Here is a 15,351-nt window from a genome sequence, read left to right on the forward strand (position 1 = left end):
GTGACAGCCCTATGCGTACCTATGTCGTCCAGGAAAATGCATTCACAAACCAATTGGGGTCAATTTTCATTTCATGTTGACTGGAAATGGATATGAAACACATGCATCTCTAAACAGTTTTTAATACCAACACTTACCAGTAACTTTGGCAAACTCCTCCACTATCTGGTCCTTAGTTTTGCTCTTGGGGATAGACCCCACAAAAAGACGATTATTGGCAACAGAGATGCACACTCCAATGTGTTTACCCGGTCGAATTTCATTGTTGTTACACTGCAGGAAACATCACATATAGATATCAAACGACTGTACTGTTTTAAAGTGCGGTAAAAACTTGATCACTTACGAGTTTGACTGCCTCCTGAGCAGCCTCTTTAGTGCAGAAGGTGACAAAGGCATATCCTCTGTTGAGTCCACTAAGAGGGTCCATCATCAGACGGAGATCCCATATGGGCCCAGCTTTCTCAAACAGAGGCACCAGCTCATCCTCAAACAGATCTCTTGGGATCTTCCCCACAAAAATCTGTACAAGTTAGGACAAAATAACAAATAAAACTAATAGTTGACCGTAAACAATTTTTGTACTTTCTGTAACTTGTAATTGATGTTGATTTAATTTTATAGTTAACAGACAATTGCTAACAAATTTTCTTCAACCAATAGATTACATTTAAGCATTGACAAATGGGTGATTTTTACTAGGCTAAACAAAATACGCCCTTATAAAAGGTGTAAGAAAAAAAAAGTCTCTAAATATTATTTTCAGGAGGCAAATATTGCCTATTATTAGAAGTGATTATTTCTGACACTAGTAGAGTAATACAGCAATGCATCACTGATATGAAAAACAAGCAGCAGTGTGGTTGTCACACTGAGATGAAAGTAAAAATTGTGCCTAAACGATTTGCATACGCAGAGTAAGATTTGTAAAAGCGTAAAAGACACAAGTGTGATAGAAAAATGTGCACGTACAGAGTTAGATTTGTGAAAGCGTAAAAATAAATTGCATGCATACAGAACATTTTGTAAAGGTGTAAATCAAGTTGCAAGCGTAAGAAAAAAAATATTAGCAATACTTTAATGCTTTGCATAAGTGTACTTCATGTGTTGTGACATATTGTCTATTAACACAAAGTAAATTTGATCTGTGTTCTTTTGAATTCCTTTTTTTTTTTTTCACTTTTGGCACTGATTTTGCACTTAAACATGGCCAAAAACATTGCAAACCTGCAATCTGCGATATGCAAGCAAAGAAAGGGTGTAATGAACAACAAAACAGATAGACTGTGTAGAATCACTCTTTATGTGTAAAATAAACTACTGCAAATGTGTAAATGATTTGTGTTTGTGGGATAAATGTTTTCCTGTAATAATCCGATATACACTGTTCCATCTTCCCTTTTTTGCGCTCACAATTTTGGCATGAATTTCTTACTGAAGAGAGTTTTGAAAGCGTAAGGGGAAGGCGGCTCTACCTGCTTCTAGTAACCAATCAAATGAGGTTTTCCTTGACCAGTTTACTCTGACCTGATTGGTTTAATAACGTGACAGACCGCTTGTTCTTCATTTGGTACAGTGTCGTTCCTCTGGGTATCTCTCCTCTCTTAAATATTAAACTGAAATATTAATAAGTTTGCTGTAGTTTATTTTACACATACAGAGTGATTCTATGCAGTCAATCTGTTTTGTTGTTCATTACACCCTTTCTTTGCTTGCATATCACTGATTGCCGGTTTGCAATGTTTTTGGCCATGTTTAGGTGCAAAATCAGTGCCAAAAGTGTAATCGTGAGAAAAAGGAAGTCAGAAGAATAGAGATTAAATTAACTGTTTAATACGAAATTACAGATTCAATTACACTTATGCAAAGCATTAAAGTATTGCTAATATTTTTTTATATCTTGATTTACACCTTTAAAAACGTTCTGTGCGTATGCAATTTATTTTTACGCTTGCAATTTCATTTACGCTTTCACAAATCTTACCCTGTGCATAAAAAATATATCACGCTTGTAACTTCATTTACACTTTTACAAATCTGTGCATGCAAATCATTTAGGCACCATTTTACCTTCATACACTGACCTCTGTGCCAACGGTGGGCTGAACTCCTGCATGGGTCGACCCCGGAGGAGGGCCACCATACTTCCTCTGACCGGTCGTCACATCAAGCGTGTAACCAGTTCTCTCAAGCAAAGCCTAATGAAGCAGCAAAAGTTATTCATCGTTAGGGATCAACTAGCTATAAATTGCTGCGTCTTGCATTCTAGTTAAAACCACTGACAAAAATTTGGAAACAACAGTCCCAAGACAGTAATACAAACACTACCAGTGTATTCTGATTTCCAAACAAAATCTCTTATGAGCTGGTTCTTTGAAATCTTCACTGCAAAATATTCAATACTAACTCCCGAGTGAATGACTTATCAGCTGTTCACCAAAAAAAAGACAATTCATCATTTACTCACCCTCATGTCATCCAAGATGACTTTCTTCTGCAGAATACAAAAGATTTTAAGAAGAATATTTTAGCTCTGTAGGTCCATACAATGCAATGAATGGGTGCCAAAATTTTAAAGCATAAAAGTAATCTATAAGACTCCAGTGGTTTAATCCATGTAATAAGATGCGATATGATTTTACCATAAATTCTCCTCCCTGCCCAATAGGGGGCGATAGGCACTAAGAATGCAAATCACTAAAAACAAATGGAGGAGGACTTAAATATTGATCTCTCACACATACCTATTATATCGCTTCAGAAGACATGGATTTAACCACTGGAATCTTATGGATTACTTTTATGCCGTGTTTGTGCATTTCAGCTTCCAAATTTTGGCACCCATTCACTTGCATTGTATGGACCTACAGAGCTGAAATATTCTTCTAAAAAAACTTCATTTGTGTTCTACAGAAGAAAGGCATACACATCTGGGATAGCATGAGGGTGAGAAAATGAGAGAATTTTCATTTCTGGGTGAACTATCCCTTTAATAAATTAAAATAATTTTCCAGAACTCCATGTTTTAAAGTTTAATTTCATTATCAAAATGGTGTCTAACCAATTCATTCTTTAACAAGTGAAAATTAAAAAATTCTGTCACTGCATTCTTTTTGCCAAACTTTTATTCAACAGCAGACTTGCTTGTGATATATTGCTTTATTATTATTATTACTACTACCATTATTACAGTGAGTATTATATTTTACAATACAGTTTTAATGTTTGTCACAATTTCTTCAATTTCAGGCATCTAGATTTTATTATGAATTGCTTTTTTATTATGACATGCGTTTTTCGCCAGAAGCTTCACTTTTCCGGATAAACAGTTCGAGACACGGCCAGTGTGATCATTGAAGACTCGTCTGAAATCTCATCTCTTTACACTGGCCTTTGAGTCTGACAAATGAAATGTAGGATGCAGTTTTGGAGTGTTTGGGTATTTGGTAATTCTTAAATGTTATGTTTTAAATCTTATCACTGTGAAGCACTTTGGTCAGTTCTTTTGTTTTAAATGCTCTATAAATAAAAGTTGAGATTAAAGTGCAAATGCTGTGATTTAATTAAATAAATTAGTCTACATGTAAATACGCGCCTTACAGTGGATTAGTGCTCTGCTCTGTCATCTGATAAAATGTGAATGATTCTCAATGTCTCTGGAGTTTCCAGTGTTTCAGTGGTCGGATTTATACATTAAAGTAAGCAGCTCATCCACACCAAGATTGCAGCCTTTAGAGGTTTAATAAATCACACTAGGACATGTCACATTTTTAATTTTATTAATTGTCCATTTCAGTGTAGGCGTAACAGTGCTTGGTACTAGTCGGTGCTCGGTACTACCGGTACTGCAGAAACACTGGTATCGTTACATCTTTTTTATTTTAGTATCGACTTGGTACCGAAGTAACGGTACTTTTGACGACACTATTTGGTATTATTTACAATTTCACAACTTAGTCCGCTGCCCACATATGTGGACATCAATTTTTAGGTAAACTATTTGCTTTTCAAAAAAAAGATTCTGTAAATCGATTTTAAGAACTATCGGCCGATTAATCAGTTAACAGCCTTTTTCACCACCTCAGTTCTCAGGTGACCTCTAACAAGCACTACTGTTATTATGTAACAAAGAAAACTACTGTTAATATGAAATTAAGTGTATTTGTTATATAAGTTTAAGATTACCTGTGAAAAGGTTTAACTGTGTACTTGAGTCAAATAACTGGAGTTAAAAATCATTGTACGCCTGGTATTAATATGCGTCTCGGGTGATCTGATCACACGTGGTCAGGCGGGACATCACGGTTTACACCTGGTCACTTAAATGTGTCTCCTGTGACCACTTGTGTTCGGATTTTGAGAGGGTCTATGAATCATGACGACATACATCAATCACTTTGTCAGTGTGTTGATAATGCATGATAATAAACCCCCAAAGTCATAAAAGACAAAGCATGAATAAAATCAGCTCGATGTTTCTCCCCAATGCATCTGAAATTTTATCTAAGCATAAACACAACATTGAGCAGAACTGTCCATTATTTTAGTGAATTACCTGTACTAAAGGAGCTTCAGATGTTCGTGCTTCTCATTTGTTTTGATATCAAAAACACTGAATATCTGTGAAGGTCTCGTGCTTGGATATGTATCTGCTTTATTTCATTTTTCAGATCGGACGGTTATTTCCATTTTAAGCTGCTCGTAACCGGCAAAATGTAAATTTTTGTTTTAGTGCAGCAGTTGATTGACAGGTGAGAGGTGAAGCTCCACTGCTGTCCGTGATGCATATAGGACGGATTAGCTTTTACACCTCAAATGCGATGTGGTCACATGTTTCTGACTAACTTTGTATGTGGTTTTTGTGATCTGATCACAAAATGTTTTAGACCCCGTTTAGACCTGTATGTAGTGCTGAACACGTGATCAGATCACCAAGAATGCATCTTAATACCAGGTGTAAATGGGGTCAAATTGAGTTAACATTTAAATTCAGCAAATTGTGTTTCATTTGCTCTTATTGTGTTTATAGATGGTTGGAACAACAGGCAGAATGATAAAGCAATAGAAAGAACAACTAAAGTATGATAGACAAAGGACAGATATAAATCTTTTAAGAGCTACACTCAGACTTCTCAAATGACAAAGGTAGAACACCACTCCTAACTCCCTCTAACAAACATACTTTGATTTTGGCCTCATCTGGTCCTTTAGTGGAATCTGACACTTTGGTCCCCTGCTTCTCCCTCTGTCTGTATGTCTTCATCACTCCACACAGAAAGGCACTTTTATTCTGTTCAAAACATACATGAATGACAGGTGAGCATGTGTGATCATGTGCTCTACATGCACAGTAGGATGAAAATTAAAACAATCAATTCTTTAGATATACTTAAAGATGACCGATTACTACAGCTTTTATTGTTTTATCAACTTAACAGGTCTGCAGGTCAAAAACAACCTTGCAAATCACAACTCATTTTAATTCATTCTTAGCTATTATATTTAAATGTATCCATTGTTGTAGGAAAATTCTAACATGTCATTGTTCAACAATAATGAAAATACAAAAGATAGAAGATACATAAGAAACTAAGTAACAATCAATTCCATCGTGGTTTTGTCGGTCTCATACATACCTGAACGTGTGAGAGGTCGCTGTCTTTAAACTGCAGGAGAACTTGCAGCGCGCCCTCTTCGTTGAACTCTTTAAGTGCTTCAATTGCCCGATCATCAAGATCACTGTGTGAAACGAGACCTGCAAGATACAAAAACCACCTTTAGAGTTCACTTTACTGAGAATTATTAATGCAGTTTTAAAATCCTGACATTCTCAGGTCTACTTTGCAGCACTTTCCTCAGCTGATGTCATGTGCAATTTGACACAGTCAAGCAAAGCCATTCACTGCATCATGTAAATAACACTTTACAAGCACTCATCATCTAATCACAACCAGCTGCTGTCATTGTCCTGCATGTGCACGTTTTGCAGCACACTTGCTCTAACACCAGACACAGAGAAGGCATCAGAAGTGTATTATATTATATTTGGCAAATATATATATATTTTTTTTTAACCAATATTCGGAGAGCTATCGGTTTGTTAATATCAGATCAACCAATCAATGATGTAATTTGTTGGGTCTGTACAGAGTAATCACCCAACAACGCATTCAGCAGTATTACAATAACAGGTCATGGCCGGGGGGGGGGGGGGTCTACAGGGGGCCTTGGCCCCCTAGATTTGCCTCAAGCCCCCTCCCCAAAACTTCTGATGCCCCCATCCTGACAGTGATGATTTATTGTCAAAAAGCAATGTTCGGTTCTGCATATTGCCTCAGACTGGGTAAAAATATAGATTTTACGATGCTTTATTTAAACCTTAAACTTAAATCTTGATTCTTAAATACCAAGATTGATCTTTTACTCTATGCTGCAACCCTCTACAAAGTGAGTAAATCACTTGCACTAACCTTAGAGACTGATTTAGTGCTTGTTCTACATACTAAAGTAAATTAGAGCTGCAACTAACATCTATTTTGATAATAGATTAATCTTTGGTTATTTTTTGATTAATCAGATTTAAAACGAAATCTTGTTTCCTGCATTTTATTTAAATGTGACAAACAAGGATTTAAAAAAAAAAAAAAAAGGCTGTAAGAAGATTTATGGTACCGAATTCACGATTCTACACTCACAAAACTTTGAACAAAGCCTGAATCATGAAAAGTTGGACTCCAGTAAAGCAATATTTGCCATACCATAAATTTACTGGTGAAATCAGACATTACATTTGGGATTATCAGGACTAACAAATGTCAGGACTCTTCGCATTATTATACATATTATTCAGCATTATATACAGTTGAAGTCAGAAGTTTACATACACCTTAGCCAAGTACATTTAAACTCAGTTTTTCACAATTCCTGACATTAAATCGTAGAAAATATTCCCTGTCAGTTAGGATCACTACTTTATTTTAAGAATGTGAAATATCAGAATAATGGTAGAGAGAATTATTTACTTCAGCTTTTATTTCTTTCATCACATTCCCAGTGGGTCAGAAGTTCACATACACTTTGTTAGTATTTGGTAGCATTGCCTTTAAATTGTTTAACTTGGGTCAAATGTTTTGGGTAGCCTTCCACAAGCTTCTCACAATAAGTTGCTGGAATTTTGGCACATTCCTCCAGACAGAACTGGTGTAACTGAATCAGGTTTGTAGGCCTCCTTGCTCGCACATGCTTTTTCAGTTCTGCCCACAAATTTTCTATTGGATTGAGGTCGATGTGATGGCCACTCCAATAACTTTGTTGTCCCTAAGCCATTTTGCCACAACTTTGGGGGTATTCTTGGGGTCATTATCCATTTGGAAGTCCAATTTGCGACTGAGCTTTAACTTCCTGGCTGATGTCTTGAGATTTTGCTTAAATACATCGACAATTTTCCTTCCTCATGATGCCATCTATTTTGTGCAGTGCACCAGTCCCTCCTGCAGCAAAGCACCCCCACAACATGATGCTGCCACCCCCATGCTTCACGGTTGGGATGGTGTTCTTCAGCTCGCAAGCCTCACCCTTTTTCCTCCAAACATAACGATGGGCATTATGGCCAAACAGTTCAATTTTTGTTTCATCAGACCAGAGGACATTTCTCCAGAAAGTAAGATCTTTGTCCCCATGTGCACTTGCAAACTGTAGTCTGGCTTTTTTATGGTGGTTTTGGAGCAGTGGCTTCTTCCTTGCTGAGCATCCTTTCAGGTTATGTCGATATAGGACTCGTGTTACTGTGGGTATACAGTTGTGCTCAAAAGTTTGCATACCCTTGGAGAATTGGTAATATATGTACCATTTTTAAAGAAAACATGAGTGAGCAGGCAAAACACATTTCTTTTATTTCTTATGGGATTCATATTCAACTGTAGGTTATAACAGAATGGCACAATCATAAAACAAAACATGGCAACAAAGAAAAAAAATGAAATGACCCCTGTCCAAAAGTCTGCATACCCTTAGTTCTTAATACTGTGTATTGCCCCTTTTAGCATCAATGACAGCGTGCAGTCTTTTGTAATAGTTGTCTATGAGGCCCCAAATTCTTGCAGGTGGTATAGCTGCCCATTCGTCTTGGCAAAATGCCTACAGGTCATGCAAATCTTTGGTCGTATTGCATGAACCACACGTTTGAGATCTGCCCAGAGTGGCTCGATGATATTTAGGTCAGGAGACTGTGATGGCCACTCCAGAACCTTCACCTTTTTCTGCTGTAACCACTGGAGGGTCAACTTGGCCTTGTGCTTAGGGTCATTGTCGTACTGGAAATCCAAGAGTGTCCCATGCGCAGCTTTCGTGCAGAAGAATGCAAACTGTCTGCCAGTATTTTCTGATAACATGCTGCATTCCTCTTGCCATCAATTTTCACAAGATTCCCCGTGCCTTTAGAGCTCACACACCCCCAAAACATTAGTGAGCCACCACCATGTGTCACAGTGGGGATGGTATTCTTTTCACTATAGGCCTTGTTGATCCCTCTCCAAACATAGCACTTATGGTTGTGACCATAAAGCTCTATTTTGGTCTCGTCACTCCAAATTACAGTGTGCCGGAAACTGTGAGGCGTGTCAAGGTGTTGTCGGGCATATTGTATCCAGGCATTGGCGCAGTAAAGGCTTCTTTCTGGCAACTCGACCATGCAGCTCATTTTTGTTCAAGTATCGTCGTATTGTGCTCCTTGAAACAACCACACCGTCTTTTTCCAGAGCAGCCTGTATTTCTCCTGAGGTTACCTGTGGGTTTTTCTTTGTATCCCGAACAATTCTTCTGGCAGTTGTGGCTGAAATCTTTCTTGGTCTACCTGACCTTGGCTTGGTATCAAGAGATCCCCGAATTTTCCACTTCTTAATAAGTGATTGAACAGTACTGACCGCCATTTTCAAAACTTTGGATATCTTTTTACATCCTTCTCCATCTTTATAAAGTTCCATTACCTTGTTACGCAGGTCTTTTGACAGTTCTTTTCTGCTCCTCATGGCTCAGTATCTAGCCTGCTCAGTGCATCCACGTGAGAGCTAACAAACTCATTGACTATTTATACACAGACACTAATTGCAATTTAAAAAGCCACAGGTGTGGGAAATTAACCTTTAATTGCCATTTAAACCCGTGGGTGTGTGTCACCTTGTGTGTCTGTAACAAGGCCAAACATTCAAGGGTATGTAAACTTTTGATCAGGGCCATTTGGGTGATTTCTGTTATCATTATGATTTAAAAAGGAACCAAACAACTATGTGATAATAAATGGCTACATATGATCACTATCCTTAAATAAAAGACAGTTTCTTTTTTTTTTTGCATGATTAGTCATATTTTCAAAATCAATGCCAAAATTTCACAATTTCTGCCAGGGTATGCAAACTTTTGAGCACAACTGTAGATACTTGTCTACCTGTTTCCTCTAGCAAGGTCCTTTGCTGTTGTTATGGGATTGATTTGCACTTTTCACACTAAACTATGTTCCTCTCTAGGAGACAGAATGCGTCTCCTTCCTGAGCGGTATGATGGTTGCGTGGTCGCATGGTGTTTATACTTGGTTACTATTGTTTGTACAGATGAACGTGGTACCTTCAGGCATTTGGAAATTGCTCCCAAGGATGAACCAGACTTGTGGAGGTCCACAATTTTTTTTTTCCTGAGGTCTTGGCTGATTTCGTTCGATTTTCCCATGATGTCAGGCAAAGAGGCACTGAGTTTGAAGGTAGACCTTAAAATACATCCACAGGTACATCTCTAATTCAGTACACCTCCTATCAGAAGCTAATTGAGTAATTGTCTAAAGGCTTGACATAATTTTCTGGAATTTTCCAAGTTGCTTAAAGGAACAGTTAAATTAGTGTATGTAAACTTCTGACCCACTGGAATTGTGATATAGTCAATTAAAAGTGAAACAATCTGTCTGTAAACAATTGTTGGAAAAATTACTCGTGTCATGCACAAAGTAGATGTCCTAAACGACTTGCCAAAACTATAGTTTTCTAATATTAAATCTGTGGAGTGATTAAAAAATTAGTTTTAATGACTTCAACCTAAGTGTATTTAAACTTCTGACTTCAACTGTAGTACAATCACCTGTAAACATAGTGCAGATTCACTTTAATCAAAATGATTGCGCTCCTTTTCTCCATTGCAATCGGTTTGATTTACGTGGATGTGCGCGGTCGCTTGCTCAGTGAAGTTTAACGGAGACTTGCTTGTGGTGAAGACAAATTGTTTTGTGAAATGGAAATACGTGCCCAAGTTTGAATTCAAAATATGTACACATTATAAAACATAGAAAACAGCAGTAAAATGAAAGTACATTACATAGGGTAAGTAACCCTAACGCACTGGAGAGAAACAACTTGTGCATCGAACAACGCACGCTGCAGCAACCGCTCCACACTACACTGTATGCTTATAATGATCTTCTATCAAGGGTTTATAAAGTGCTCTCGTCCACTGGACAACTTGGGCCGTATTTTTTCTGCTTCAACTCGTCTCTGTCATTGTTCAAACGAGTTTCATCATGAAGCACATTCTTTACTGACTGTTATGTAACATCATTGATGGAGCTTCTCCATGCTTGCTGCACATATCCATCTAATTGATAATGAACGAATTTCATGTCTATGATTTTAATTTATGATAATTATCAGTTTTATCTTAATTGTTGCAGCACTAATGCAAGTACTTGTAAAAGGTACAAATTAATGCATGTAAACAAACATGCAACAAAAAATATAGGATATGCAATTTCAAGATTTTTATTGATGGAATACACAGATTTTTTTTATTTTTTATTGACCAATATGGTGAAAAACTAATGATAAAATACAGGCCTAGTTTGTAAAATGTATCTTTTAGAATGGCACCTTAAAGGGCTAGAAGTTCCCTTTACAATTAACAACACTAGCTGAGAGAGGATTTATTTCATATGCAAGCAAAATCGACATTAACTAGGGCTGGGCGATATGTAAATTATTTTATTGATAATAGACTTAAAAAAAACAACAAAACATCGCAATCTACGATTATATCGTCAACCCCCTGCTGAGGGTCGGAATTTTTTTTATTTATTGAAACACAAAAAACAAACAAAAAGACATTTCTAAATTCAAATTGCACTTTAAACTAAATGAAAAAAGCAATAAAATAACAAAGTGATAAAATTTAATCATCTCCCCAAATCCAAACATTTACCAGCACGCAAGCATCCGTCAATGACAACAGGTGGAAAATTACTAATAGCCTACAGATTAAGAACTGAAGACAATTATTAAGACAATAATAATCATAATAAATAATGCTGCCAAATGTGTTCTTATCAAATGTGTTTGTATTCTGTTTTGGTAATACAGTTATTAATAGAACTCAATTTTAGGTTCAAGGTGAGCATGTCTTGTATTACTTTGATTATCACTTTAGTCTTTGTTTGTTTAATACAAAGATATACATTAACCTGCAGACTAGAGCCTGACCAATATGGGATTTTTTGAGACTGATACCGATTTTAGATTGGGGAAATTCACAGATTACCGATATGGTGACCGATATAGCTAATTTTTGAGCTATGTGGATTGTGCACTGATTTTGCATCAGATTTTTGTCAACAAATTCTAGAAATGAACACTGAGAAAATAAATAAATAAAAATACAATAAATAGCTAAATAAACATCAGTACTGTTTAGTATCAGTCAAATGCTGACTATTAAAATAAATAAAAATATGAATATAATAAATAGCTAAATAAACTTCAGTACTGTATGTTTAGTATCAGTCAAATGCTGACTATTTTAATACTGCCAGTCAATTAGTGTCGGGTAAAACAAGAAGCATTTACACCTGCTGAGACAAGATATAAACAGTGGCAGCGGTGTTACACCGTATTCTGCTATACAAGTTCAGGGGAAACTTTTAAATATTACATTTTATAAATGCAATGACTGGAATTGTTCGATTGAAGGGGGTACCAAACTGTGAATCCTGAACAAAACAGTTTGGTGAATACATGTTTACTCATTAGCTTCCACTCAGCTGACAACAATGAAAGTAGCTATGTGATTAGCTAGTTAGCTGTAAGCTCGTTGTCACGGAGAGTAAAAGACGGACGTTGTTTATTTTACTTTCCAGCATTGTTTCTCATCAACTAGGTAACAACATAGCATGAAATCAACACTCAGACACAATCCACCACCGCACCGTTGTCTGATGAGCGGCAAAAAGATGCTCTGATGTTTACCTTTCAATCTGCTACATTACTGACTGCACTGACAAACTACAGCTGACTAACAGCAAACAGATGTGATAAACATGAGTGACATGGTTGTCAGGGACATAGTTAACGTTATATTAGTTATATAAAATGATGGGGTCATTTTTTATTAACTTTCCAGTATGTATTTCACAAACTAGTTAGCAATTTAATGAGATTGCTCAAATCCACACAGTTTAACTCCGCCCTGTCTGCAGAACCACGTCAGTTCAGAGTCAGCTCTGTAAACAATGGAGTCGGAGCGCGCTCTGCTGGACAAACTACGCTATGACACCAATTCTAAAGCAATGTTTTCTGCATTATATGTTCTGAAAAAACGTTTTCGTATCGGTAAACATATACGGCGATACCGTTATATCGGTGAAAGGCTAATATCGGCCGACCGATATATCGGTTGGGCACTACTGCAGAGTTGCATTCACAATGCATGCTAACCACTTGGAAATAAAGCAAACTAAACTCACAACACCTCCTGAGATGATCAGAGATCATTTGCAGCATTCTCATAGACGACTTTATTCTTGCTAACAGTTTGACAAATGAAAAAAGTGAAAACTCTTTACATGTGCTTGTTCCACAAGAAAGACTTGTGCTGCATGCCTCTGAACAAACAGCAAATCAGACACAAGCATTGACTGCTTTTCTTTTGTATGTTCTTAAAAATATAAAGTTTCTTCAAGCGCGTGTCTTTGTGACAAACAGCATTTCTTGTCATGTGTCACTCCGAGACATCTTACAGTTCCTGTTACGGGTAGATGAGCAAAATTACTCGTGCATGAAATACATTTGGACGAGGAGCTTGAGATCTGGATTCAGTCTCGTCGCATTTGGCGGTCACATGTGCTAATTTCACACCCTGGGCTACGGTTTAATATATTTGCTGACTTCCCAGATCCATAGTTTTGCCATTTCCCAATATTGTCGATTATAATCTGTCAATGAGCGTCGCAATCGGCATCAAGATCTTTGCAAGACATCGTTGATATCCGATAACATCGTCCTATCGCCCAGTCCTAATTGTAATGGAAAAAATTACCTTATGAATCGATATCGAATAGAGTTGATATTGAATCGAGAGCTTGTGAATCCGAATCGAATCAGGAAATCAGTATCAATTCCCAGCATAATATTGGTTAAAAGTCACTTAAAAATAATCGTAGGCAGTAGTGGAAAAAGCAATTATTCGAATCAATAACCATTAACGCATGCCACTGTATATGCAATCATATAGTGAGTATATGATGCATGTCTTACCTGCTATGTAAATTTCATCTAGCTTGACAGCAACTTTTCTCGGTAAGCCCGCATCTAGTAGTGTCTGGAAGTGCTCTGAATGAGTAATTGTAGTCGAAGAATCCACCGGTTCATCGGTACCATTTCCATTTATATGCTCTGTGGCCATGTCTTTGAGATCTGTGCAGATATAAAGAGCCAAGTTAATCCACAACCACAACTGGGTAAAACATCTATTCTATGATGAGCATAATTTCAATTTGAGTATAAAGTCATTTTTATTTTTATTTTTTTGGGGCTTTAAGTAAAAAAAATGTACGTGGTCTAATCGTCCTGAGCAGGGATGTAAATGTTTTGACATTTTCATAATCGATTGTTGTGGAATTTAATGATCAATTAATCAATTAACCGTTAATGTTAATACCGTAAAATGCCAGTGGAGGCATCAGAATATGTGCTGTTAAATATTTAAATACACCTAAGAAATGTGAGTATTGGCATTTTCCTCTTGAAATACTCTTAGTTCAGTGTATTTTAATACATTTAGGATTTGTTCAGTATGAATTTGTGAATTGTTTAATTACTGTTTATGATTTACTGTTAATAGGGATGTTCCGATACCATTTTTTGGAGAATGAGCATGATACTTCCTATTCAGTACTCACCAATACCAGTTTTTTTTTTTATGTTACAGTTTTCAAAAAAATAAATATCAAATCAACTGAACTTCTAACTTTATTTTCAGCCATTACAACTCAAATAAGATGTAAAGGCCATCTAAGAATTATTTTGCATAATTAAGGGGAAGATCTTTTTCATGAAAAGAAGCTCTGTATGTTAACATGTATGGCCCTATGAAATCCATTTTATTTATTTATATTTTACAATTTAGTTTAACAAATTCCATATTTAACAGTTTAATTCAATGTTATCATTAAAGGGTGTCTAAACAAATGAATTCAATAAAACTTTCAATAAATGAAAATAGAACAATTAAATTTCCAACATACCACTGCATTATTTTATTATATCAAGTTTATTATTATATATATATATATTTTTTTTTTTTTAACAGATAATACAACAAAAATTAAACTGTCAAATAAAGAGCAGCACAACAGAGCAACACAGATGTGAGATATTGCTTAATACAATTATTTTATAATTACAGTAAATACCTAACTATAGAATATTGATACGTGTCATATTTTTGTCTATTAAAATGGACTCTTATTTTGACGATTTACTCAATGCCGCTTCATGATATCATGATTCACAGCTGAGGAAGTGCAGATTGCTGGTGACTCCAAGTGAATTTAAACTGCTAAAGGCAGCGATTTAATCAACTAACTGCATGTGCACATGCAGCTTACACATTTATTTCATTAAATTGCAGCCTTTGCTGTTTAATAATAACACAAGGACATATCGTGGATTTAATTTGTGCACTGTAAGCTTATGCAATGACATTCATAAGTCAGATGGTATTGTTTTTTGGTATCTGAGACTTTTGACTAGTACGTGAGCCCAGTATCGGATTCGATTCCAATACCAGTATCGGGTCCATCCCTGACTGTTAATAATAACTTGTTTAGATTAGTGGTCGACCGATATGTTTTTTTTTGTTTTTTTTTAATGGCCGATATCCAGAGAGAAGGGTGGCCGATAGGCCGATATATCACAAATATAATAAACTTTTTATTTAAAACAATAAATAAATTTAGCACTATATTTACTCAATTTCCTACTAAACTAAAAATATTGCATTTGAAATGGTAGATAAGTTTCTTCATGTGCAAATAAATTACTAAAA

General features: G+C 36.2%; 1 protein-coding gene across 2 annotated transcripts in view; it reads right to left on the reverse strand.

The window, feature by feature from the left end:
* LOC127410954 (heterogeneous nuclear ribonucleoprotein Q-like) overlaps window positions 1-15,351 on the reverse strand; it is a 55,201-nt gene that overhangs the window by 14,789 nt on the left and 25,061 nt on the right. Inside the window, exons 2-7 of one of the 2 annotated variants that reach the window (XM_051646243.1) lie at window positions 13,560-13,718; window positions 5,637-5,755; window positions 5,183-5,290; window positions 2,085-2,198; window positions 347-523; window positions 138-273 (exon numbers count right to left, since the gene is read on the reverse strand). In XM_051646243.1, coding sequence (XP_051502203.1) covers window positions 138-273; window positions 347-523; window positions 2,085-2,198; window positions 5,183-5,290; window positions 5,637-5,755; window positions 13,560-13,707 — 802 coding nt within the window. In that variant the 5' untranslated portion in view covers window positions 13,708-13,718. The remainder of the gene's footprint in view (window positions 1-137; window positions 274-346; window positions 524-2,084; window positions 2,199-5,182; window positions 5,291-5,636; window positions 5,756-13,559; window positions 13,719-15,351) is intronic. The other variant, XM_051646244.1, reaches the window with a different exon arrangement.

Source organism: Myxocyprinus asiaticus, chromosome 20, assembly GCF_019703515.2.
Source record: "Myxocyprinus asiaticus isolate MX2 ecotype Aquarium Trade chromosome 20, UBuf_Myxa_2, whole genome shotgun sequence".
NCBI lineage: Eukaryota > Metazoa > Chordata > Actinopteri > Cypriniformes > Catostomidae > Myxocyprinus > Myxocyprinus asiaticus.